The sequence below is a fragment of the Bombina bombina genome, chromosome 1 (assembly GCF_027579735.1).
Source record: "Bombina bombina isolate aBomBom1 chromosome 1, aBomBom1.pri, whole genome shotgun sequence".
In the NCBI taxonomy this organism is placed as follows: Eukaryota; Metazoa; Chordata; class Amphibia; order Anura; family Bombinatoridae; genus Bombina; species Bombina bombina.
Genome location: NC_069499.1, coordinates 65,214,820 through 65,241,451, shown reverse-complemented (window position 1 = coordinate 65,241,451; position 26,632 = coordinate 65,214,820). Strand labels below are relative to the sequence as shown.

At 42.8% G+C, this 26,632-nt stretch overlaps 1 protein-coding gene across 2 annotated transcripts in view; it reads left to right on the top strand.

Annotated features, from left to right (window-relative positions):
* Positions 1–26,632, top strand: part of TRAF3 (TNF receptor associated factor 3) — a 346,334-nt gene that overhangs the window by 266,666 nt on the left and 53,036 nt on the right. For both annotated transcript variants that reach the window (XM_053697427.1, XM_053697428.1), the window contains exons 7-8: positions 12,247–12,321; positions 14,872–14,964. In XM_053697427.1, coding sequence (XP_053553402.1) covers positions 12,247–12,321; positions 14,872–14,964 — 168 coding nt within the window. The remainder of the gene's footprint in view (positions 1–12,246; positions 12,322–14,871; positions 14,965–26,632) is intronic.

The following is a 26,632-nucleotide window of genomic DNA, read 5'->3' as shown; positions in this document are numbered from 1 at the left end:
GTCTTTGCAGGGGTTAATTACGTTGTGCAATAATTAAATGGTCTAACACATTAGAGCATTTTCATTTTGCAGTTTAACCCCTTAACGACCGAGGACGTGCAGGGTACGTCCTAAAAAAAAAGGCAGTTAACGCCTGAGGACGTACCCTGCACGTCCTCGGTGTGGAAAGCAGCTGGAAGCGATCCTGCTCGCTTCCAGCTGCTTTCCGGTTATTGCAGTGATGCCTCGATATGGAGGCATCCTGCAATAACTCTAGATGGCCATCCGATGCAGAGAGAGCTACTCTGTGGCCCTCTTTGCACCGGACATCGATGGCCGGTATCGTTGGTGGGTGGGAGCCGACTTGGGAGGCGGGTGGGCGGCCATCGATGGGCCGGGTAATGTAGAGGGGGGCGGGATCGGGGGCAGGGCCGATGGGGGCGCGCACGGACGCGCGCGTGCACGGGGGGCGGCGGGTGGGCGCGTGCACGGGGCGGGAGCGGGTGGGAACGCTACACTACAGAAAATATAACTGTGCATAAAAGTTTGAGAAAGGGGTATTTTTATTTGAAATATAAATCGAAGGTATCTAGGAGGGGGTGGGGGGGTTGGTCTTTGGTGGGGCAGGGAGCTACACTACAGAAAAGGGGAAAAATAAAAAAATATAATCAATTTTATTCTAAACTGGGTACTGGCAGACAGCTGCCAGTACCCAAGATGGCGGCCATTAAGACAGAGGGGGAGAGTTAGAGAGCTGTTTGGTGGGGGATCAGTCAGGTTGGGGGCTAAAGGGCGGTCCTACAGAGCAGCATATGTAAATATGCCTTTTCTTTAAAAAAAAAAAGCCCAAATATAGCTTTTATTTTAGTACTGGCAGTTTCTGCCAGTACTTAAGATGGCGGGGAAAATTGTGGGGTGGGGGAGGGAAGAGAGCTGTTTGGGAGGGATCAGGGGGTCTGATGTTTCAGGTGGGAGGCTTAGCTCTACACTAAAGCTAAAATTAACCCTGCAAGCTCCCTACAAGCTACCTAATTAACCCCTTCACTGCTAGCCATAATACGTGTGATGCGCATTTAGCGGCCTAAGTACCAAAAAGCAACGCCAAAACCATATATGTCTGCTATTTCTGAACAAAGGGGATCACAGAGAAAAATTTACAACCATTTATGCCATAATTGCACAAGCTGTTTGTAAATAATTTCAGTGAGAAACAAAAAGTTTGTGAAAAAGGGAACTTTTTTTTTTATTTGATCGCATTTGGCGGTGAAATGGTGGCATGAAATATACCAAAATGTGCCTAGATCAATACTTTGGGTTGTCTGCTACACTAGACTAAAGCTAAAATTAACCCTACAAGCTCCCTACAAGCTCCCTAATTAACCCCTGCACTGCTGGGCATAATACACGTGTGGTGCGCAGCGGCATTTAGCGGCCTTCTAATTACCAAAAAGCAATGCCAAAGCCATATATGTCTGCTATTTCTGAACAAAGGGGATCCCAGAGAAAAATTTACAACCATTTGTGCCATAATTGCACATGCTGTTTGTAAATAATTTCAGTGAGAAACCGAAAGTTTGTGAAAAAGTGAACAATTTTTTGTATTTGATCGCATTTGGCGGTGAAATGGTGGCATGAAATATACCAAAATTGGTCTAGATCAATACTTTGGGATGTCTTCTAAAAAAAAAATATATACATGTCAAGGGATATTCAGGGATTCCTGAAAGATATCAGTGTCCCAATGTAACTAGCGCTAATCTTGAATAAAATGGTTTGGAAATAGCAAAGTGCTACTTGTATTTATGGCCCTATAACTTGCAAAAAAAGCAAAGAACATGTAAACATTGGGTATTTCTAAACTCAGGACAAAATTTAGAAAATATTTAGCATGGGTGTTTTTTGGTGGTTGTAGATGTGTAACAGATTTTGGGGGTCAAAGTTAGAAAAAGTGTGTTTTTTCCATTTTTTTCTCATATTTTATAAAATTTTTTATAATAAATTATAAGATATGATGAAAATAATGCTATCTTTGGAAAGTCCATTTAATGGCGAGAAAAACGGTATATAATATGTGTGGGTACAGTAAATGAGCAAGAGGAAAATTACAGCTAAACACTAACACCGCAAAAATGTAAAAATAGCCTTGGTCCCAAACGGACAGAAAATGAAAAAGTGCTGTGGTCATTAAGGGGTTAAATATGCACAGCTTGTATCTTGTCAGTAAGATTCTTATGTAATACCAGTGTAACAGTGACCACTTACAGCAAGATGGTGTTGGTCTTATCCACTGGTTTTTAAACCTGTCCTTGGGGTTCCCTAACAGGTCACATTTTGAGCATATCTGAACTAGAGCACAGGTGAAACAATTAGTAAACATGGTTTACCTGTTCTCATCCCATGTAATCCTGAAAACCTGGCCTGTTGGGGAAGCCTGACAGATTTGAAAACCAGTGGTCTTATCTATACTTTTTTTATTTATTTTTTATGATGATGGCTTTTTTAATGAAAAGGAGAAGTTTCTCATTAAATTTTATGTGGATTTTTTTTTTTATTCCTTCAGTTTGATTGACTATTTCTTAAACTGTGAAAACCTGACAAATTTAATTTGTAATAATTATTGCGGAAATCCCTGTCTTTATATATGAGACTGAATATCATAGCAGTCCCCACTGTACGGGTTAAACATACATTTCATATATATTGAGCATTAACGTGTGTTATTTTGTGCAAATTGTTAAAGGGACAGTCAAAACCAGAATTGTTGTTGTTTTAAAAGATAGATAATCCCTTAATTACCAATTCCCCAGTTTTGCATAACCAACACAGTTATAATTATACACGTTTTACCTCTGTAATTACCTTGTATCTAAGCCTCAGCAGACTGCCCCCTTATTTCAGTTCTTTTGACAGACTTGCATTTTAGCCAATCAGAGCTGTCTCCATGGTAAATTCACGTGCATGAGCTCAATGTTATCTATATAAAACACGTGAACTAATGCCCTCTAGTGGTGAAAAACTATCAAAATGCATTTAGATGGGGGGCGGAGCCAACTGCAGAGCCGGCTGGATGTGTGGATCTGGAGCTCCCACTACTAACCAGCCTATTTCCACTTAAAGGGACTGTAAACTTTGACATTTCTTACCCACCGTATAAATTTTTAAATATACATTTTATATAATTATTATATTGTGCAGAGTATAAGCGCTGCGGAAGCAAATGAAACTAACTTTTATTATTCCTATGTTATTTACCGCTCCGTCCGCCCATGCAGCCTGAGTACATTCTATAGCAAAGTCAGCGCTGCAGGGCACTTACGTCATACAGACACTTCCTCCTCCCATCGCTATACCCGGAGCGCGCATTATGTGTAAGCTTGCGCATGCGCCAATCCACAAGTCTACTTCACACAATATAAGCAGTGGATCGCGATGCAAAGCGCATTGCAATTCACTGCTTATGTTACATTTCAGTTCTTCCTCGCATCTGAAGAGAATCATTTAGCAAGCCACCCTAAACTAAAACGAGCAATTTAACAAAATATATTTCTTTTTTGGTAAGTTTAATTTTTGTAATGGACCACCAATAATGCACAATAAATATTTTGAATTACATCCTCTGAGACTAATTATTATGTTTTATGTATAAGTTTCACATAATACATTACACATATTGTACGCTAAATTAAATTGCTCGTTCGTCTGTAGGAGTGACTCACCGCTCTATCAGACACACAGAATCGCAATGCACGACGAAGCATTGCGATTCTGTATAAGGCAGAAGTTAGAAGCAAGAATGTCACTGCGCATGCGCACGTCATGAGGGAACGCGCGCTGTGAGGAGAGGAGAAGACGGACGTTCTAACGGCGGTTGGGTGCAGGGGCTATGACGAAGCGGTCAGAAAACAAGATTTATTAGGTAGGCGGCCAGATAACGGTATTTTATGAATAGAAAATATAAATGTTTGTAACGCTTCCACTGCGCTTTTTCTCTGCATTAAATGATTTTGTATAATAATAAATGCTAATTGAACTGATAAAGTTTTTGAGTATCAAGTGTTTACAGTCCCTTTAAAATCCCTTTTACAATTAGATAAACCCCCTCAGATTTATCCCATTTGCCCCCTTAGTCATACAGCCCCTTTAGCTTATTCTTTTTTTTTCTTTTTTAAATATCTTTTTTTTCCACCGTTTTGTCCGCTACTCACATAAACCCTCAGCACCGCTCCTAGGAAGCAACGAAGCAACAACGCAGTATCGCAGAGTGCCAATCCAGCATCATACCTGTTTCCTCAGACTCTCCGGTACCTCCGGTAGCTGGCCGGGGACCGGAGTGATTGCAGCATATCACCTGGGATTCTCGGAGACTTGCTGCGCTGCTGAGAGAAAACCCGCGAACGGCGGCCATCTTGGATTCACAGCCGTACCTTACACAGCACCGCAGCGTGATCCGGGTGTCCCTCTGCTACTCGGAGGATTCCTCTCACCTCAGCGCCTCTCCTTAGGGGCCACCTGAAGTCCTCTGCTCGCTTCTCTGACCTTTGACTCTCCTGTGGGTCCTGCTGACGATCCTAAGACCTGGGTAAGAGAGATCTACTATGCAGGCTAGAAGCCACAATTGAGACTCTACAATAAGTGTTTAATATTCTGTGTTGGGGACTCTCATATATTCTGCAGGCTTCTTAGAACTTTGCCATAAAAACCCAGCAACATATTTGTAATAAGGGCACCATTACAGCCTCAGATAACTGCTTATCTTTATAGTGGCCTATACAGCATTGACCAGAAGCAGCTCTCAGAACGTATTTCCTCACACAGGAGGGCTGCTGAACCAAGTTTTTTTTTTTTTTTTTTTTTTTGCTCCACATAGTCTGTACACCTGTACTTCTGGGACTACCCTCATTATTACCCAGACCCCACAGGAGACCATACCCATACAATCCATAACTGCAGCCTAAGACCAGACATAACATTCTTCCCTAACCATACCTTGGAGGATTAGAAAGTCAAAAGAAAGATTATAATTGGAGACCCCAAGGACTATCTTGCATTCTTCGTGCAGAGGCCCTATACCCACAAACTGACCAAGTATACAGCTCCATAGCAGGCTGCTGATTAATATTCCAGTGACTGATGTGACAGAGACACCTCTCCTCCCTTTCCCGCAGGCAACTTGCTGCGGGTCATATCCACTCTCCTTTTACCGGTCTCGCCCAGAGGTGGCATCGCCCCAGGAGAGGGGCTGTCATCCATTTATATATCTATTGAGATACTCTTTGCTGGTATACCCTACTTTCTAAAAATCTAATACTTATACTCAATTTCAGTCAAAAACCTAGAGAACTAATGGAGGGCTAAGGCTCTATGCCATAGAGGTGTTGACCTCTCACCCCCCCAGCTGCCAACCATAACAGGAACACTCATCCCTAGAATCCTGATATTTGATTCCTTACATCATGGCACACTCAGTCAAAAGGAAACCGAAACACCAAGAAAATCCCAAGAGGACTCTCACTGACCACTTCCATAGCAAACAACAGTCAGACCCAGATCTGTCGGAGGAGGATTCCAGAGACTCAACAGTTCTGACCTCAGAACATACTAGGCCAGATGTCTCCCGCAAAGACAAAGCAGCTCTATCACAGTCTACATTCCTGGAAACCATTAAAATACTAACTGATAAAATGGACACTCACTACTCATCTCTCAGACAGGAATTACGCCAGTCAGTGAGTGAATTGAAGCGAGAAATCTCCTCACTTGGTGAGAGGACAGAGATTTTAGAGAAAAAGCACGAAGATCTAGCTACTGACCACTCCAACCTCTTATCTTACTCACAGAGCCTGGCGGAACAAATCTCAGACCTGGAGACCAAACTTGCTGATCTAGAAGACAGGTCTCGCCGCAATAATCTTCGGATTAGAGGCATACCTGAAAGTGTAGCCTCCTCAGATCTTCAGAACTACCTGACCTCTCTATTTAAGACTCTCCTAAACACAACAGCTGATCAAGACCTCCTAATTGATAGAGCTCATAGAGCCACGCGCCCCCGCAACTCTACTCCTGACACCTCCAGAGATGTTATTATACGTCTACATTACTATACCACAAAGGAGAAAATTATGCGAGCTTCCTTCACCAACAAACCCCTCAAGGAACCCTACCAAGATTTACAAATCTTCCCGGACCTTTCTGTACACACGCTAGCTAAGAGGAGAATTTTTCACCAGTTCACCTTAGCCCTAAGACACCACAAAATTAAATACAGATGGGGATTTCCCGTTAAGCTTTTTGTCCAACTCCAGGACCGCACCCACATAATCTCTTCCTTGGAACAGGGCATGAAGTTGCTGAACACCCTGGAACTTTCGAGGGCTCCTGACTCACTCTCCAAGACCCAAGGAAACATAAGTGGCTTTAACACATTAACCCCAACATGGCACTCTCAGAATTTAACCTCTCAACACCAGGAGTCAGAACAGACCTAACTGGACACTGGTCCCTCTTTACTCATACCATGGTCTGGTTACTCCGCTCTTTTGCTTAGAAGTCTGTGACTTTAATAGACTGGAGACATACAAGGAAGAGAGGAGTGCACTAACGGGTACATATCTTACTCTCTCTTCACTCCTCTCTCCTCACTCCTCACCAGCAAGATATCCTTTAAGTCAGTCTCCTTACAGGTAAACTGAGAGCTCACAAACGGGTACTTATCTTACCCTACTTTAGCTCTTGGTTCTACACTTATATGTTTATTGTTCTGTTTTTCTCCTTTTCCTCATACACAGAGTTTAAAGTTGTACTTGTTGTTATTATTATGTGCCTTACTTTTTTTTTTTCCTTCCTTATACTGAACCTTAGAATCTAGTGTTCCTCAGATGTCTGAGAAGACAACCTTCAATATGGACACTTATCTGTTTACTGAACAGCAGGTGTACGAGGTCAACAATGTATAGAGATTTAGTCTCATTTCCAGGTTTCTTCCTAGCTAACTATGTAATGGTCTGTTATTCATAGAAAATATTTGTGACAACTGTTAGATACCTCCTGATACCATTTATATACCCTCTTCATATTATCTGTCCCCATAATAGACCTCCTATTATCTTTTTTCTTTGCATACTTATTCTTCTCTTCCTCATCCACACCCCCTTGTAAGTACACCAGCGAACCCATACCTCCCTGCTCTTGTCCGACTAACTCACCTATTGTCACTGGGGGGGTGTCGTATATGACACCTCTCACCTCTATCACACCCTATACTTCATTCTCATTTTCCCTAGCTCCTATTGATTACTTACTCTCTTTATACAGAAACTCCTATCTACTCTTCCTTTACCCTTTAGTTGATCCTCACGCCCATCTTATTGTGGGCGACACCTTATTGGCTCCGCCCCCTCCTCCTCTCCCCTTCCATCCTCCCCACCAAGCTTCTCATCTCCTCTAATACAATTCACTATACAGATATTTTTGACATACTACTACTATCTCTTGATCCTCTACCGTTTTGTCTTTAACCTAAGCGGCTCTGGCCCGCTGCCATCCCCCTTTTCCCACAACATAATAACACTCAACCCTTTTTGCAAGTAGCTGAAACCTCGATTTCTCTCCTCCTCACTCAAAGTCTTTTGGGGTAAAGATAATAGATTCAGACTAAGCGCTCACCCTACCCTTCTTCCCCTACTCCTACACCCTCCCTCACCCTTTTTTTTTTTTTTTTTTTTTTTTCCCCTCTCTATTTTCATGGACGGGCTCCATCTCCTCACCCTCAACGTACAGGGACTTAACTCCCCGACCAAACGAAGCCTCCTATTTTCTTTTCTCCATAAAAATCACATAGACATAGCATTCATTCAAGAGACACATTGGACTCACACTCCGGAAATTACCCGTACATCCAGACATTTCCCTACACTATTGGAAGCAACATTTACCTCAAAGTCCAGAGGTGTAGCCATATATATAGGTAAAAATGTAACTTTTGACCTGATCCACATTGAATCTGACCCTCAGGCCAGATTTATTATTGCTGTTTGTAAATTGAACTCCCAATTAGTCACCATGCTCAATGTTTATGCCCCAAATATTAGACAAATAAAATTGTTTAGATCGCTTCTCAAGACAGTAGCAGCAATCAAGCAGGGTGATTTCATTCTAGGAGGCGACTGCAATCTGATATGGGATATTAAGTTAGACAGATTGGGACCCCCGCTCTCCAGTAGCGATAGAGCTATTCATTCCCTTTCCTCCGCCTTTCAACTCCTAATGTCACAATACAATCTTTACGATGTTTGGCGGGCCCTACACCCACAAGATAGGGAATATACATTCTACTCCTTCCCACATAAGTCACACACAGACACCAAGATTTATGCCAAACTTTTAGCTAGTAGAGCTGCTAAAATAGTCCCTCCCCTCATAGCCAATGACCAAGTAGGGTTCATCCCAAATAGAGAGGGTTCCGATCCAACCAGAAGAATTCTTGATGTCCTGCATACTGCATCACAAGGCACTTCTCCCTTCCTGGCCCTGTCACTAGATGCCGAAAAAGCATTCGACAGGGTCAGGTGGGATTACCTATGGGAAACCATGAGAATTTTCCGGTTCCCCACTGCTTTCATTGCGGCGGTTAAGGCCCTCTACAACAACCCCTCGGCCATTGTACGGGGGGTTGGGTTCCAATCTCCCAAGTTCATGATCTCAAACGGCACTAGGGGTGCCCTTTGTCCCCTCTCCTGTTCGCTCTATCTATAGAACCCTTAGCCCAATCCATTCGACAAGATCCTACGATTAGAGGCCTCCCCATTGGCGCCTCCATACACAAAATCTCCCTATATGCCGACGACATCACCCTATTCCTGACATCCCCAGAGGAATCCCTCCCTGCAGTATTCACTACCCTTCAACAGTTCGGAGACTTGAGCTTCTATAAGCTCAATGTCGCCAAAACGGAGGTTCTACCCATAAATGTCCCCCCCGATACTCTCACTCTCTTACAATCCACATTCCGCTTCCAATGGAAAACTGCTTCTCTCAAGGTCTTAGGGGTTCACCTGACCCCAGACCCCGCGACGGTCATAGCTCTAAACTACTCAGACAGGCTTCCGGAATATAGAAGGCTCCTTGAGACTTGGGAGTTCAGAGAGATTTCATGGACAGGTCGCATCGCAGCCATCAAAATGTCCTTCCTTCCCAAGATTACATATCTATTCCGATCCATCCCATATAATATTCCTAGAGCGCTCCTTAATAGACTTCAAAGCCTAATAACTACATATGTTTGGAAAGATCGAAGACCCAGAACTTCTGGTCGTACATTAGAAAAACCGATCCCACAGGGAGGCCTAGCCTTACCAAACATAATCTCCTATTATAATGCAGCCAGGTTGTCGCATATTATCCTCTGGAATACCCTGAAAGACACCTAGGTTGGTTCACCCTTGAATCCTCATTGCTGCCTTCTGGTCTATGCCTATCTGACCTACTTTGGATCCCTCTCCACCACAGACATGACATTGACGCCCTACACCCTATCTTTAAGCACGCACTACGATTCTGGGACCAGATTAGACACAACCCCGCTATCTCCCCTTATCCTTCCCCTTTGCTTACAATCTCTGCTGCACTCTTCTGTCTTCCAGACTCCCATTATGATTTATGGCCTAACCCACATACACTTTTAGTCATGGACTTCTATGAGAACAATGTTTGGCTTTCCCACCCTGCACTCTGCACCAAACTTCAACTTCCTCCCAGGCTTATATTTGAGGGGTTCCGCCTGAGCACGCGCTTGCGCACCTGGGGTTACCCAAAGTCTTCATTACGACCCATGACAACATGGGAGAAGGCTTGGCAGAGAATACATGACCTAAAACACCTAATGTCCTTCCATTACAATCTCCTTACTAATACACACATTACCCACAAAATTCCGCAACACCGCGCCTGGGAGAGAGAGATTGGGTTCACAGTAACAATAGATGTCTGGCACATTAGAATTATGACAACCAAAAAACTCCTGCATTGCGCCACCTTATGGGAGCTTTACTATAAAGTGCTAGTTCGCTGGCACTTGGTCCCAGTCACTCTACACAGAATATACCGTTCTAGCTCTCCTTATTGTTGGAGAAATTGCGGAGACATCGGCACAGCACTCCATATCTGGTGGGCATGTCCTATAATCCAACCCCTGTGGAGGAAAATCTATGCACTCCTTCTTTCACTCAATCTCACTCCTCCGTATACTCCAGAAGTAGCCCTCCTTCACATGCATATGCCTAACCTATCCCCCCCGGGGGAAGCGCTTACAATCTATGTTTTTATGGCTACTAAATTGGCACTCGCCAGAGCTTGGAAACAGGTTGGGCCTCCCTCTCTCTCTCAGGTGATTTCCATTGTACACTTTGTGGGACAAATGGAACAGTACTCTTACAAGGTTCTAGATCAGGTTGACTCCTTTTTTGGGATCTGGTCCCTCTGGATTACAAAATTCCCACAGTGGGACATCAGACCCCAACATATCTCTTAAAAGACTCCGTTCACCTCCCCTCCCTTACCTTAATATATATATATATATAAATATATATATATATATTTATTTATTTTTTTATTTATTTTCTTCTCCTATCCCCCCCCTCCCTCTCCCGCCCCCCCCCCCTAAGTCTGACTCGCCCATGCCCATTTTCTCTTTAAATAACTCCCCTTACTATTGCCTCACCACCTATTATTGAAAAAGCTACTTGCAATATACCTTACGCTAAACCCCTAAAAAAAAAGAGACCCTTGGTTTTATATATTGTGCATATTCTTATATCTCATTTTTCAGTGGTTCATACTTGTTTACTAGTTTATTTGTTAAACTGATTTATTAATGACTTGTACTCGTGATCTTGATACAGCACTATTGTTTTACCTGTGCATTTGTCTCAATAAAAATTTTTGATTCAAAAAAAAAAATGCATTTAGATTAGAGACGGCCTTCAAGGTCTAAGAAATTAGCATATGAACCTCCTAGGTTTAGCTTTCAACTAAGAATACCAAGAGAACAAAGCAAAATTGGTGATAAAAGTAAATTGGAACGTTGTTTAAAATTACATGCCCTATTTGAAACATGAAAGTTTATTTTGGACTTGACTGTCCCTTTAATATTAATTACATGAGCTGTAGTATGGTGAATACTACAGTACTCATGTTGCATGAATGTGTAATTTCCCAAAGGTAAGGTAGATTTATATGAGGGACCTCACTAAAATTATTCATGTTGTATCGATCAAGCAAGAGGTTTTCATTTACGTCTATTACATTTTAAGGTGTACTTGAATGCACGATAGCAAGCAATACAAGTTAATACCATTTTTTTTTAAAAACCATTAAAGGGAAAATTAACTCAAAATTAAACTGAACTGGATAAAGCAAGACATTTTAAACAACTTTACAATTTACTTCTGTTATTCATTTTGCTTGGTTCTTTTAGTATCCTTTATTAAAGAGTAATCCTAGGTGAGCTCAGGAGTGTGCATGGTCCCTAGCCACCTGGCAGCCATATTGTTTATAGCAATGTTATATATAGATAGAAACACTACTGCTATAGACACGTGTACGCTCCTGAGCTTCTATCAGCCTACCTAGCTTTATTTTAAACAAAGGATATTAAGAGAATAAGTAAATTATAAGGTTGTTTACATTCTAAAGCTATTTCTGCTTTATGCTATCTATTAAGAGTACAGGAAGAGCTATATATGTATTGGGTGTGTTAATATGTTGTGGTTAAACATTTTAACCACAACTGGTAATATCCAATGGAACATTGCTGAGTGCAAAATAGCACACCATACTTTAACTGCTGTGCAGCACTGTAGGGTAAATGTGTTGCTACTACAGTATGCCTGCAACAGGCACTTTAATTTTGATTACACTGGCTAAGTTTTGATGGACATTTTACGGGAGGCTGAGAACTTTTATATCTCTAACTCGTTACATTTTCAGTCTCGTGTTTGTCTCTCACTCCCCTTGTTGAACATAAATAATTGTTTACAGTGATTATTTACACAATACAGAACGATCATAAAATTCAGAGCTTCGTTAACATGAATAATTGTGTAAGTAATCTAAGCCTGTTGACGGAGGGATGTGCATGAATTCCTTTGCTGTGTGTATAAACTTTAACACCTGTTTATATTTATCGTCTTAATTTTAAACAAGTTTATTGTGTTTCGTTTTGTATTTGGGTTTTATGTGTTTACCGACCCTCCGTTTTTTTTCCTGTTGCAGTTGAGTGCTCATTTGTCAGAATGCGTAAATGCCCCCAGTACGTGTAGTTTTAAACGCTATGGCTGCAGTTTTAAGGTCAGTATACAGAAATGTGTTACACCTAATATATTTTGCAATGCTAGTGAGAATAATTCTATATGAGATTGTCAAACTATAACACTATTGAAGGGAAATTCAAATCAACATAGAAATATATAAAATGTTATAAAATGTTTTATTTTGTACAGTTAAAGGCAATATTTATCTTATTAAGGGGTCGATTTATCAAAGGCTTTCGCCAGCCTTCGACCCCCTACGACTGCAGGTTCTCACAAGAAAACCTGCAGACCGTATTTAACAAGCAACGATCATCAGACCGCTGCTTCCCTAACCTTTCGCCACCTCTTAGGTGGCGAATTTCAATCTCCCTGGTCTTGTCCGACCGGGAAGATTGACAGCTGCTGTGCGCGGGCAGGAGGCGGGATTGCACTTGAATGCAAAATAGCGCGTGTGTGTAATGCTGGGTTACGGCAGCAGAATTCAGCACGTCAGAGGCGAGATGTGACGGACAGGGGTGCGTATGTGCGCCCCTGTCTGCTGCACCTTGATAAATCGACCCCTAATGGTGCATAATTCAGATAGAGTGTACAATTAAAAAAATATTCTAATTTACTTCTGTTATTAGATTTACTTTATTTTTACTGCCCTTATAGAGGCTGGAGTGCAGCCTGATGACTTTTTTTAGAAGCCTTAAATGAACATGAAACCCCAAATTTTTCTTTTGTGATTCAAATATAGCATGCAATTTTACACAACTTTTCAATTTAACTCTATTATCAAATGTGCTTCCTTCTCTTAGTATCTTTTGTTGAAAAGCATACATAGATAGCAATGCACTCCTGGGATCTAGCTACTGATTGGTGGCTGCTCATATATGCCTGTTCTCTTTGGCTCACCCAAAGTGTTCAGCTAGCTCCCAGTAGTGTTGCTCCTTCAACAATGGATACCAAAAGAATGAAGTAAATTGGAAAGTTGTTTAAAATTATATGCTCTTTTTCAATTTGAACATGTTGGGGGTTTGAATCCCTTTAAGGCCCATAATTCAATATCTAAGAAGCCTAAAAGAAGGCATATAAATATATGGCTATTAAAAATAATAATATATTCCCTTGGTTCCCCACTAGAAGTCATCAAATCAGTTTTCTAGTCTCACTTTTTCCTGAAGCCATGAAAAATCTATGGCGCACATTCTACTTAGTTTACTTTATCTCAGGGGCTATAAAACGAGTGCAGAGGGCCGCATGTTCTCCGTGAACCACCAGTTGGCCATCCCTAATGTAACAGAATATACACTTTTGTAATATGTGCAGTTTAATATCAATTAACCTAAGCATCAGCATTTCAATCTGTATAAAATCCTGTTTATAGAATCCTAGCATCTATACAGACTGTTTATGTAGAAAGGATTTGTGTCATGGGAAAGACCAATAGAATGAAAAAAAGGAAGAAGTGGGAGGAGTCACATAATACAGCACAAGCAAATAGGATACAGAGTGGGAGGAGTCACATAATACAGCACAAGCAAATAGGATACAGAGTGGGAGGAGTCACATAATACAGCACAAGCAAATAGGATACAGAGTGGGAGGAGTCACATAATATAGCACAAGCAAATAGGATACAGAGTGGGAGGAGCAAGATAAGCCTAGGTTTAGGACTCTGTCACCAACAAATAGAATTCATTTATGGAACAGGCAAGGAGGTGTCAGAAGTATCTAGGATTCAGTTTGATTAAAGAGACATAAAACCAAATTTTTTTCTTTCATAATTCAGATAGAGAATACAATTTTAAACAACTTTCTAATTTACTTCTATTATCTAATTTGTTTCATTCTCTTGGTATCATTGGTTGAAGGAGCAGCAATGCACTAATGGTTTCTAACTGAATTCATGGGTGAGCCAATCACAATCGAAAAATATAATGCAGCTACCAATCAACAGCTAGATCCTAGGTTCTCTGCGGCTCATGAGCTTACCTACATAAACCTTTCAGCAAAGGATAACAAGAGAAGGAAGCAAATTAAATAATAGAAGTAAATTGGAAAGTTGTTTAAAATTGTATTCTCTATCTGAATCATGAAATAAATTTTTGGAGTTTCATGTCCCTTTAAATACCTTTTAATAGCATCATATATGTCCAAACGCACAGGCAGCTATCAGCTTGTATTCTGATGTACGTTTGGCTACTAAATATATATTCACAGAATAAAAGTATTCCTGAGTATCTACAATCTCTATTTTTATATCCCATTTGTAGCAAAAGGTTGTCCAATCAACCCTTTGGTTACTGTATATCCCATAACAATTCACTTCAATTACTGAGCCTTTTTTTGTTACTTTTGTAAGTAATTTATATCTGTAATTTCACAAAATTCCTTAGATTCTGTGATTCTGTTTTGTCACTTGTATTGTAATTATTGTAATGTATCTTATTTTTGTCTAATTTAAGCTCTGTTGCATGTAATTGGTATACGTGCATATCATGTTCTGGAGTGATTGATATATATTATATGAAAGGAACATATGACCCCTTACGCTATCAGAAACATTCTGAAAATTTGGTTTATTCTTTCCCCCTTGCAACAGGGAACAAACCAGCAAATTAAAGTACATGAGGCAAGTTCTGCCGTCCAGCACGTGAATCTCATGAAAGAATGGAGCTCGTTCTTGGAATCCAAGGTATTTCTGCTTGAAAATTCTACTTATAATTGTGTTTTTGTTTTTTTATTTTTTTCTCGAGATCTGGAATACTTTATAGAACACAAACTTAGACTTAACAGATTAGCTTTAGCTTATAAAGGCGGCTATTGTTTAAAGGGACAGTGCACTCTAATATTTTCTTCCCTTTAATGTGTTCCTAATGATCTATTTTACCTACTGGAGTGTGGGGGGGGGGGGGCACTAGGTACTAAAATGATCATTTTCTATTGTTCTCTAAAGGGCCTGATGATAAAAGGATCATCAGAGCTTTGAGAAATTGCCTTTTTGGCCTTGCCAGTCTTGCAATACATGGATCCGGTGATATTTTAAAAGAAAGGGGTCTGACCCTCTCTGTGCCTTCCAAAGGAAATAATAGGGATCACAGTTTAAGCAAAATAGATTAGGGGGGCGGGCGTGTATTGAAATTGTTTGCACAATCTAGACAAAAATGGCTTTTGTGTAGTAATAGTCCAAATAATGCATATGTAAATTAAAGGGACAGTCAACACTAAAATTGTTATTGTTTAAAAAGATAACACCTTTACTACTCATTCCCCAGCTTTGCATTACTAAAATTGATACATGAATATACTTTAGTACATTCAAACCTCTAAATTTCTGCCTGTTTCTAAGCCACTATAGACAGCCTCTTAATCGTATGCTTTTTTTAATTTGCTTTTCACAACTTGAGACTGCTAGTTCATGTGGGCCATATAGATAACATTGTGCTCACGCCCATGGGTTCTGCACAACACAGCTAAAATGCAAGTCAATAGATAATAAATAAAAAGTCATGTGTTCAGGAAGCTATCCAGAGGCTTAGACACAAGGTAATCGCAGAGGTTAAAAGTGTATTAAAATAACTGTGTTGATTTTGCAAAACTGGGGAATGGTGTCAGGGTTTTTTCCCTGTTGTGTTTGCCATGTGCTGCTGGCAGCCATTTTACTCACCTCTCTTCCTGACTATGGTGCATTGTGGGGGATGCTGCTCATTTCCTGCACTTCCTTTTATGGCCAGACTGGTGTGCATCATCCGTATGAGACAGGATGCAGTCTCAGAATTGTAAAGTCATCACTTATTATTTAAAGGGCCTCTGTTCAGTATGCTCTGCCTTTGCGTTGTCTCAGACCTGTTTGTGAGAGTTCCTGTGTATTATCTGGCTGCCTGACGTCCTTCCTGGTTCCTGATCCCTGGCTTGTTCCTGACTCTGCTGTTTTCCTTGTTCCTGATTCCAGCTCGTCTGACTATTCGCTTTGGCTCCTGACTCGGCTCGTCTGACTACCAGCTCTGGTTTTGACTCCTGGCTTATTTGACTTGTGGACTTTTTATAATTTTTTGCTATTAATAAAGGTGTGATTATTTTTGCACTTCTCGTCTCTGATTCTTGGCACCCTGACATTACGCGAAGGCCATGAATCCTGATGCTGCAAATTATCCACCTTTACCTGCCATCATTTCCAGGATGGATGTACTGTATCACCACTTGGATCAATTTGCACTAACCCTGCAAACCCTGCTGACCCGCACTGCACATTTGGACCAAAGTGTCCCGCATGTTATGGCTGTTCCTGTTTCCGCTTCTGCACCTATGCCTACCAGGAGCATGTCCGGTTCTGCACCTCTACCTCAGCGATATGGAGGCGATCCATTAAGTGCAGAGGGTTTTTGAACCAGGTGGGCATTTACTTTGAGATGTTACCTCAGGCATTTCCCTCTGACAGAGCTAAGGTGGGATTTCTCATCTCGTTACTCTCCGACACAGCTCTTGCCTGGGCTAATCCCTTGTGGGAGACTAATAAACCTGTGATTTCAAATTACCCTGAATTTGTGGCCTCCTTTCGAAGGGTATTTGATGTTCCGGCTCGCTCCTCCTCTGCTGCTAAACGACTCATGTCCATTCAGCAAGGTACAAGATCTGTTGCTCAGTATGCTATTGAGTTCCCTACACTTGCCGCAGAGGTAGGTTGGAACAATGAAGCCCTTGTTGCTGCCTTCTTTCATGGGCTCTCTGATGCGATTAAAGACGAAGTTGCTGCCAGAGATTTACCAGAGGATCTCGTGGCATTGGTGTTTTTTTATCCTAATTGACATCAGACTCAGAGAGAGGCCCTCTTTCAAGGAACACTTGCAGAAGCCTCCTGTTCCGTTGTATCCTACGTGTTTGTTCCCACCCATGCCTCCCTCTCCTCCCATGCCTTCCTCTCCTCCCATGCCTCCCTCTCCTCCCATGCCTCCTGGTCCTGAGTCACCAGGTACTGCTGAGCCGATGCAGTTGGGATTCACGCGTCTCTCTGCGGCGGAGAGGGCCTTTAGGAGGAGGGAGGGGCTCTGCCTCTATTGTGGGTTACAGGGCGACCTTTTGAAGTCTTGTCCTACACGGCCGGGAAACGCTCACACCTAAGGTCCTGTCGGGGGCAGACCTTGGGTGGTTTACCCTCATCCCCAAAAACTCTTAAGGAGAAACCTTTGGTCACGGTTGTCCTTTCCTGGGGCCTGCCATCAATGAGGCCATTGATGGCAGGCCCCTTCAGCCCGCACTCGTTACTCACGAAACTGCTCCGTTGTCCATGGCTGTTGGGGCTCTCCATTTTGAAACCCTCCTGTGCTAGGTGATAAAATCCACATTTTCCAGTTGTTCTGGGTTATCCCTGGCTCCAAAAGCACAATCCAAGTCTAGACTGGAGCAGGTCTGAAATTTTGTTGTGGTCCCCGCAATGTATTTTCACTTGTCTTCGGAAACCAGTTAAAGTCTTGTGCACTTCTTTGGTATCTCAATTGCCAGAGGAGTACCGAGAGTTCCTAGACGTGTTTGACAAGGTGCGTGCCGGTACGTCGCCTCCTCACCGGTCTTGCGATTGTGCCATAGACCTGCAACTCGGAGTCATTCCTCCTCGGGGCCGGGTGTACCCTCTGTCTGTTGCAGAGAATTGTGCTATGGAGGAGTATGTTGTCGATGCTCTGTCGCGGGGCATCATCCGCAAATCCTGCTCTCCTGCAGGGGCTGGCTTCTTCTTTGTGAAGGAAAAAAGGTGGCGAGTTAAGACCATGTATCGATTATAGGGGTCTTAATCGTCTTACCATTAAGAATGCTTACCCCATTCCGCTCATTACGAACTCTGACTGCCTCAAGGGCGCTAAGGTCTTTACTAAACTTGTTAGGATTAAGGAGGATCACAAATGGAAAACAGCATTTAACACCAGGAGCGGGCATTATGAGTATCTTGTAATGCCCTTTGGTCTATGTAATGCTCCTGCTGTTTTTAAGGAATTTATTAATGATGTCCTACGAGATATGTTGCAACAGTGTGTTGTAGTGTACTTAGACGACATCCTCATACACTCACCCACACTTGAGGCTCATCGTTCTGATGTTACACTGGTTCTTCAGAGACTACATGAGAACGGCCTGTTATGTAAACTCGAGAAATGTGAGTTCCATCAGACTCAAGTAACCTTCCTAGGTTATGTTATCTCCGTTGCAGGGTTCTCCATGGATCCTGACAAGTTATCTGCAGTTCTGCAGTGGCCTCGCCCAGTTGGTCTTCAGTCTATTCAACGTTTTTTGGGGTTCGCCAATTACTATAGAAAGTTTATTAAAAACTTTTCTTCCTTGGTCAAACCTATCACAGACATGACCCGTAAAGAGAATGATCCACTCCATTGGTCACCTACTGCCATTAAGGCCTTTGATAGTCTTTAGACTGCCTTTGCTGCCGCTCCAGTTCTGGCTCATCCTAACCCTGTCCTGCCTTTTGTTCTTGAGGTCGATGCGTCTGAGACTGGAGTAGGTGCCCTCTTGTCTCAACGTCCTACGCCTGACGGTTCTTTGCATTCGTGTGGTTTCTTCTCTAAGAAATTGGCAATTCTGGTGGCCAGGTCTTCGTTCTGATGTTGCTGCGTATGTTGCCTCCTGCTCAGTTTGTGCACAGAATAAGACTCCTCAACGTCTTCCTGTGGGTCTTCTTCAGCCTATTGCTAATGGTGAGCGTCCTTGGACAGATCTTTCCATGGACTTCATTGTCGAGCTCCCTGTTACCAATGCCAATACTGTTATCCTTATGGTGGTTGACCGTTTTTCTAAAATGTCACATAGCATTCCCTTGAAGCTGCCTACCGGGAGGTCTTCCGTTTACATGGGTTTCCCAAGGAGATAGTGTCGGACTGGGGTAGCCAGTTTGTCTCCAGATTTTGGCGTTCCTTTTGTGCTCAAATGGGGATCCAGCTTTCCTTCTCCTCGGCATATCACCCTCAATCAAATGGGGCTGCAGAACTGTCTAATCAACCTCTGGAACAGTTCCTCCGTTGCTTTGTCTCAGATCACCACAATAATTTGTCTGAACTGTTACCTTGGGCAGAGTTTGCTCGTAATAGTGCTATTAATGCTTCCTCCAAGTTATCCCTGTTCATGGCGAATTATGGGTTTCAACCATCCTTGTTGCCCGATTCATTCATGTCTCAGGGTATTCCGGCTTTGGAGGAGCATCTCCGGCAACTCCGTTCCACGTAGGTGCAGATTCAGGATTGCCTTCATCGTTCTATGCAGCGCCAAAAGTTCCAGGCTGATCGTAGGCGTCTGCCTGCACCTTCCTACCAGGTTGGTGAGAGAGTTTGGTTGTCCTCCCGCCACTTGAACCTTTGTGTGCCTTCCAATAAATTTGCTCCCCGTTATGTTGGTCCTTTTCGAATAATCCGACGGGTTAATCCTGTGGCCTACCTTCCTGACCTTCCTCCTGCTATGCGCATCTCCAATGTTTTTCATGTCTCCCTCTTGAAACAATTGGTTTGTAATCCGTTTACCACTGTGTTGCCTCGTCCCTGTCCTATCTCTGTTGACAACCATGAAGAATATGAGGTCAGCAGCATTATTGACTCTCGAATGTACAGGACCTTGTACAGTATTTGGTTCACTGGAGGGGCTACAGTCCGGAGGAGCGTTCTTGGGTTCCCTCCTCTGATGTTCATGCTCCCGCCCTCCTCCGTGCCTTCCATGCCAGTTTCCCCAATAAGCCTTTTGTCCTCCCACAGGGGAAGGGTTGTTGAGGGGACGGTACTGTCAGGGTTTTTTCCCTGTTGTGTTTGCCATGTACTGCTGGCAGCCATTTTACTCACCTCTCTTCCTGACTATGGTGCATTGTGGGGGATGCTGCTCATTTCCTGCACTTCCTTTTATGGCCTGACTGGTGTGCATCATCCGTGTGAGACAGGATGCAGTCTCAGAATTGTGATGTCATCACTTATTATTTAAAGGGCTTCTGTTCAGTATGCTTTGCCTTTGCGTGGTCTCAGACCTGTTTGTGAGAGTTCCTCTGTATTACCTGGCTGTCTGACGTCCTTCCTGGTTCCTGATCCCTGGCTTGTTCCTGACTCTGCTGTTTTCCTTGTTCCTGATTCCGGCTCGTCTGACTATTCGCTTTGGCTCCTGACTCGTCTCGTCTGACTACCAGCTCTGGTTTTGACTCCTGGCTTGTTATTTGACTTGTGGACTTTTTATAATTTTTTGCTATTAATAAAGGTGTGATTATTTTTGCACTTCTCGTCTCAGTCTGATTCCTGGCACCCTGACAAATGGGTAATAAAGGGATTATCTATCTTTTTAACAATAAAAAAATTTAGTTGACCGTCCCTATAGCTATGGGGATGTTGGTATATTATATATTTTTATACAGGACCAGATTACGAGCAGCGTGCAAATGTTTTTGGTTTTGTTTTTAATTTTTATTGAACATATCAAAACATAACAAGTTATGCAGTAAATACAATATTTACAGTGAGAGATTTTCATGAACATAATTGTAATTTTATGGCACAATATTGGTCATTAGTAACTTCATACATTATTTTACCAGAATCTTATAACAAGAGACCCATAAGTTACATTGGTAAGCACCTAGAAATGTTTGTTATTTGTTTCTTATAAGCGATAAGGAAACTACATAAGAGCGGGTTATGTGTTGCTATTACAGTATTCTTCCCAAATAAAGATCATATTAAGAAAATCCTCCATTCGTGTATTATTATTATATTGGCACTTCTCTAGTGTCAAAGTGTTTGTGACTAGGGATTTCCATTCATTGAGAGAATGTGTAACAGACGGTTTCCAATGTCTTGTAATTAACCTCCTAGCACAAGTTAACATAATTTGGAGTAACCAATATCTTAGTTTACATTTAATTTCCTTCCTAAGATAGGGAGAGTCCAAGGCTTCATTCCTTACTGTTGGGAAATAAAACACCTGTCCACCAGGAGGAGGCAAAAACACCCCAGCCAAAGGCTTAAATATCCCTCCCACTTCCTCATTACCCCAGTCATTCTTTGCCTTTCGTCACGATAGGGAGGTGGCAGGAGATTTGAAGAGTCCTGAAAAAGGGTATCTGCTCTTCAAGATAAGACTGGAGTTTTAAGTAGTCATGTCAACTTCTCATTGAGAGTATTGATGAAAGTTAGTCTGGAGATGCAGGGATAGTTTTTCTGCGACACCATCCAGACTACTGTTAACCGCTCCTAAGCAATCAGTGTTGACGAGTTTCACTGCCTGCTTTCTTTCACTCAAGTCCATGTCAGGATCGCTGCTATAAGACTGTCACACTTGAGAGGCTGTGTTCTGTTCCACATCATGGATCCTGGAGGTAAGATCGTTTCAATTTTTTACACATAAAACGCCATAACAGGGTCACAGTGTGGCTCCTTTGTACCTTGATAAGATCCATGGTTAATATCCTCTGAGGCGGGTTTATTGAACAGTTGGGGTTAATTAATCATTGTATAACAGACCAGAGACGTTGCAAGCTAACCGGCATGTCTTGACCTCCTTGAGTCCTTCTGTGGCTCAGTGTATGGAGGTGATTGGTCTTATGGTGTCCTGCATGGACATCATTCTTTTTTACAGGTTCCGTTTCAGACCTTTACAACTGTGCATGCTGAGACAGTGCAACTGCGATCATTCTGATCTGTCTCTAAAGATTGTATTAGACAGCCAGTCGAGAGAATTGCTCTCTTGGTGGCTCTGTCCAGATCATCTGTCCCAAAGGATGTGCTTCTTAAGACCATCCTGGGAGATTGTGACTATGGACAGAAGCCTATCCGGATGGGGAGCTGTTTGGGGTGCCAGGAATGCACAGGGGTTGTGGACTCAGGAGGAGTCCACCCTCCCTATCAATTTTGGAACTACGGGCAATCTTCAATGCCTTGAAGGCTTGGACACTTCTGGGTTCATCCCAGTTTATCAGATTCCAATAAGACAATATATCCTTGGTGGCTTACATCAACCATCAGGGGGTAACGAGAAGTTCCTTGGTGATGAAGGAAGTATCTCAGATTCTGGAGTGGGCAGAGGCCCACAGCTGTTCACTGTCAGCGATCCACATTCTAGGTGTGGACAACTGGGAGGCGGATTTTCTCAGCAGGCAATCCTTCCACCCAGGAGAATGGTCTCTCTATCCCAAGGTGTTTGCAGAGATATGTAGCAAGTGGGGGACGCCGGAGATAGATCTCATGGCGTCCCTTCTCAATACCAAGCTACCCTGGTACGGGTCGAGGGATCCCCAAGCGGATCTAATAGATGCACTAGCAGTGCCCTGGAGGTTCAAACCCATATATATTTTCCTCCATTACCGCTTCTTCATCGAGTGGTGGCCCACATCAAGCAGGAGCGGGTATCGGTAATCCTGATTGCTCCATTGTGGCCGCGAAGGACGTGGTTCGCTGATCTAGTGGGGATGTTCTCATCTCCTCCGTGGAAGTTACCTTGTCGCAGAGACCTGTTGTTACAAGGTCCATTTGTTTTATCAAAATCTAGATTCTCTGAGGGTGACTGCGTGGAAATTGAACACTTAGTCTTAGCATAGAGAGGTTTCTCTGAAAGTGTCATTGATACTCTTATTCATGCTTGTAAACCAGTTACTCTGCGTATCTATAACAAAGGGTGGATGACCTACTTATTCTGGTGTGAAGAGCGTGGTGTTTCCTGGCACAGAGTTAAGGTTGCCAGGATCTTATCTTTTTTCCAGGATGGACTGGAGAAGGGCCTTTTTGCTAGTTCCCTGAGAGGAAAGATTTCAGCCCTGTCGGTTTTAATGCACAAGAGGCTGGCTGAGCTTCCAGACGTGCAGTCCTTTGTTAAGGCTCTGATTAGGATCAGACCTGTGTTTAGATATGGGGCTCCTCATTGGATCCTATATCTTGTTCTTCATGTTTTTCAACAGGCTCTGTTTGAGCCTCTGCATTCCATTGACATTAAATTGTTATCTTGGAAGGTTCTCTTTTTTAATGGCTATTGCCTCTGTGTGCAGAGTTTCTGAGATCTCTGCTTTGCGATGTGAATTCCCTGATCTGACTTTTCATGCAGATAAGGCAGTTTTATGTACTAAATTAGGTTTTCTTCCTAAGGTTGTGTCAAATTGCAACATCAATCAAGAGATTGTGGTTCCTTCCTTGTGTCCTAATCCTTCTTCATCGAAGGAACGTTTATTTCACCATTTGGATGTGGTTTGCGCCTTGAAGTTCTATCTTCAGGCTACTAAGGAGTTTAGGGGGAAACCAGACGTGGACTCCTTGCCCAGTGTGCTTAGAGGAATGTGGCTGCACCTCACTGACGAGGCCCATAGAAGGCCGAAACGATCGTCTGGGGTTGTCATGTTCCTTGTTCAGAGGAGAATTGCCTGGTATTTCGGGGCTGGACTGACCTTACTTGGCGGGATCAGACTGATATACTTCAGGAAAGTTTTCTTCTGTGAAAAGCACACTGGTCTAAAAGAGGCTGCTTCCGGGTGGTAAATCGCCATAGAACAAGCCACTGAGCTGTTGTTCGTTCCTGGTAGAGCGCTTCTCTCTTTGTATGCAAATTATTATGACCCTGGGGAAGTCTCCCTATGGGTGATGGGGGAAACCAGACGTGGACTCCTTGCCCAGTGTGCTTAGAGGAATGTGGCTGCACCTCACTGACGAGGCCCATAGAAGGCCGAAACGATCGTCTGGGGTTGTCATGTTCCTTGTTCAGAGGAGAATTGCCTGGTATTTCGGGGCTGGACTGACCTTACTTGGCGGGATCAGACTGATATACTTCAGGAAAGTTTTCTTCTGTGAAAAGCACACTGGTCTAAAAGAGGCTGCTTCCGGGTGGTAAATCGCCATAGAACAAGCCACTGAGCTGTTGTTCGTTCCTGGTAGAGCGCTTCTCTCTTTGTATGCAAATTATTATGACCCTGGGGAAGTCTCCCTATGGGTGATGGGGGAAACCAGACGTGGACTCCTTGCCCAGTGTGCTTAGAGGAATGTGGCTGCACCTCACTGACGAGGCCCATAGAAGGCCGAAACGATCGTCTGGGGTTGTCATGTTCCTTGTTCAGAGGAGAATTGCCTGGTATTTCGGGGCTGGACTGACCTTACTTGGCGGGATCAGACTGATATACTTCAGGAAAGTTTTCTTCTGTGAAAAGCACACTGGTCTAAAAGTGGCTGCTTCCGGGTGGTAAATCGCCATAGAACAAGCCACTGAGCTGTTGTTCGTTCCTGGTAGAGCGCTTCTCTCTTTGTATACTAAGGAGTTTAGACAATCTTCCTCTTTGTTGTCTATTCAAGGAAGCGTATGGGGCAGAAGGTGACTTTGACCTCCCTATCTTTTTGGTTAAGGAGTATCATCCGCTTAGCTTATGAGACAGGGGCTCATTCCTCTAGAGCAGTGGCTTCCTCTTGGGCCTTTAAGAACGAGGCCTTTACGGATCAGATTTGTAAGGCAGCTACCTGGTCCTCCTTAACATACTTTTTCTAATTTTTACTAGTTTGATGTTTTTGCTTCTGCTGAAGCAACTTTCGGGAGAAAAGTTTTGCAGGCTTTGATGCGCTCAGAATAGGGTCTGCCTCTTCCTCTTTGTTCCCTCCCGTTATTCATTCAATCTCCTCTGGAGCTTGGGTATAGTTTTCCCAACAGTAAGGAATGAAGCCGTGAACTCTCCCTATCTTAGGAAGCAAAACATAATTTATGCTTACCAGATAAATTCCTTTCCTTCCTGATAGGGAGAGTACATGGCCCCACCCGTTTTTTCTTGTCTAAGGGCGGCCCCCTATTTCTTATTCTTCTGGCTCCATTTATACCCTGATATTTCTCTTACCTTTCCTTGTTCCCTCTGTAAGTGGGAGGGATATTTATGCCTTTGGCTGGGGTGTCTTTGCCTCCTCCTGGTGGCCAGGTGTTGTATTTCCCAACAGTAAGGAATGAAGCCGTGGACTCTCCCTATCGGGAACGAAAGGAATTTATCTGGTAAGCATACATTGTTTTCTTCTATAAAGGTAAGACGAGTCCACGGATTCATCCTTTACTTGTGGGATATTATCCTTCCCTACAGGAAGGGGCAAAGAGCACCACAGCAGAGCTGTCTATATAGCTCCTCCCTTAGCTCCACCCCCCAGTCATTCTCTTTGCCTACTCTAAGTACTAGGAAGGGTAAAGTGAAAGAGGTGATAAAATATTAGTTTTTAATTTCTTCAATCAAGAGTTTGTTATTTTTAAATGGTACCGGTTTGTACTATTTACTCTCAGGCAGCAGATGGATGAAGACTGCTGCCTGGAGGATGATGATCTTAGCATTTGTAACTAAGGTCCATTGCTGTTCCCACAGAGGCTGAGGAGTACAGGAAACTTCAGTGTGAGGAACGGTTTCATGCTATGCAGCAATGAGGTATATTCAGTCATATTTTTTTTGGAGAGACTGTGTATTTCAGAAAGACTGACATTATACCCAGGAGGGTAAGGGTAAGCAGTAATCCTAGAGCTAAAAGAAGGGCATTACTTAGCTTGCTTATGGGGCCAATTACATATATGGTTGACACTGAATGTAAAATGTTTGTGAGCAAACGTTTTTTGGATGGGAGTGCTTTAACGTTTTTGTGGGCAATAAACGTTTTTGGCAACTTTATTAGGGCACATATGGCTTAACTTTTGGGTCTTGGAACCCACATGGCTAGTTATAACCGCTCTGGTGCGGTTCTTTGAGGCTCAGGGAACATCGAGTGAGATGGGCGGGGCCTATTTTCGCGCCTCAGATGCGCAGTTAGTTTGTCAGCAAGCAACAAGCTCTAACTCCTGAGTGCCCTGGTGTATGTTTTGGGCCAAATCGAAGCTTTTACCCCACGCTTTCGATCCCTGAGGGCAGGTAGGGCCACAGCAAGGCTGTGGCAAGGTGCTGAGCGATCTTTTTCCGGATCTGGGCCTATTTTCGATCCGGTTTGGACATTAAGGGGTTAATTGTTAAAAAAAAAAATTGTGTTGCAATCTTAACTACCTATAGTGGGTCTACATACAAAATTTTGAAAAATTTGGTGCATGTTTAGGCTGTTTTGCAGAACGTGTATGCTTTTTTTCTCTTAAAGACGCAGTACCGTTTTTTAAGATTGTTATTTTTTTCACTAAATAAAGTGTTTTCATGCTTGTTTGTAGTCATTACTAGCCTGTTCAACATGTCTGACATTGAGGAAAGTCAATGTTCAATATGTTTAGAAGCCATTGTGGAACCTCCACTTAGAATGTGTCCCTCATGCACTGAAAGGTCAATAAATTGTAAAGAACATATTTTAGCTACTTAAAGTATGTCGCAGGATGATTCTCAGTCAGAAGAGAATCAGGTTATGCCATCTAATTCTCTCCAAGTGTCA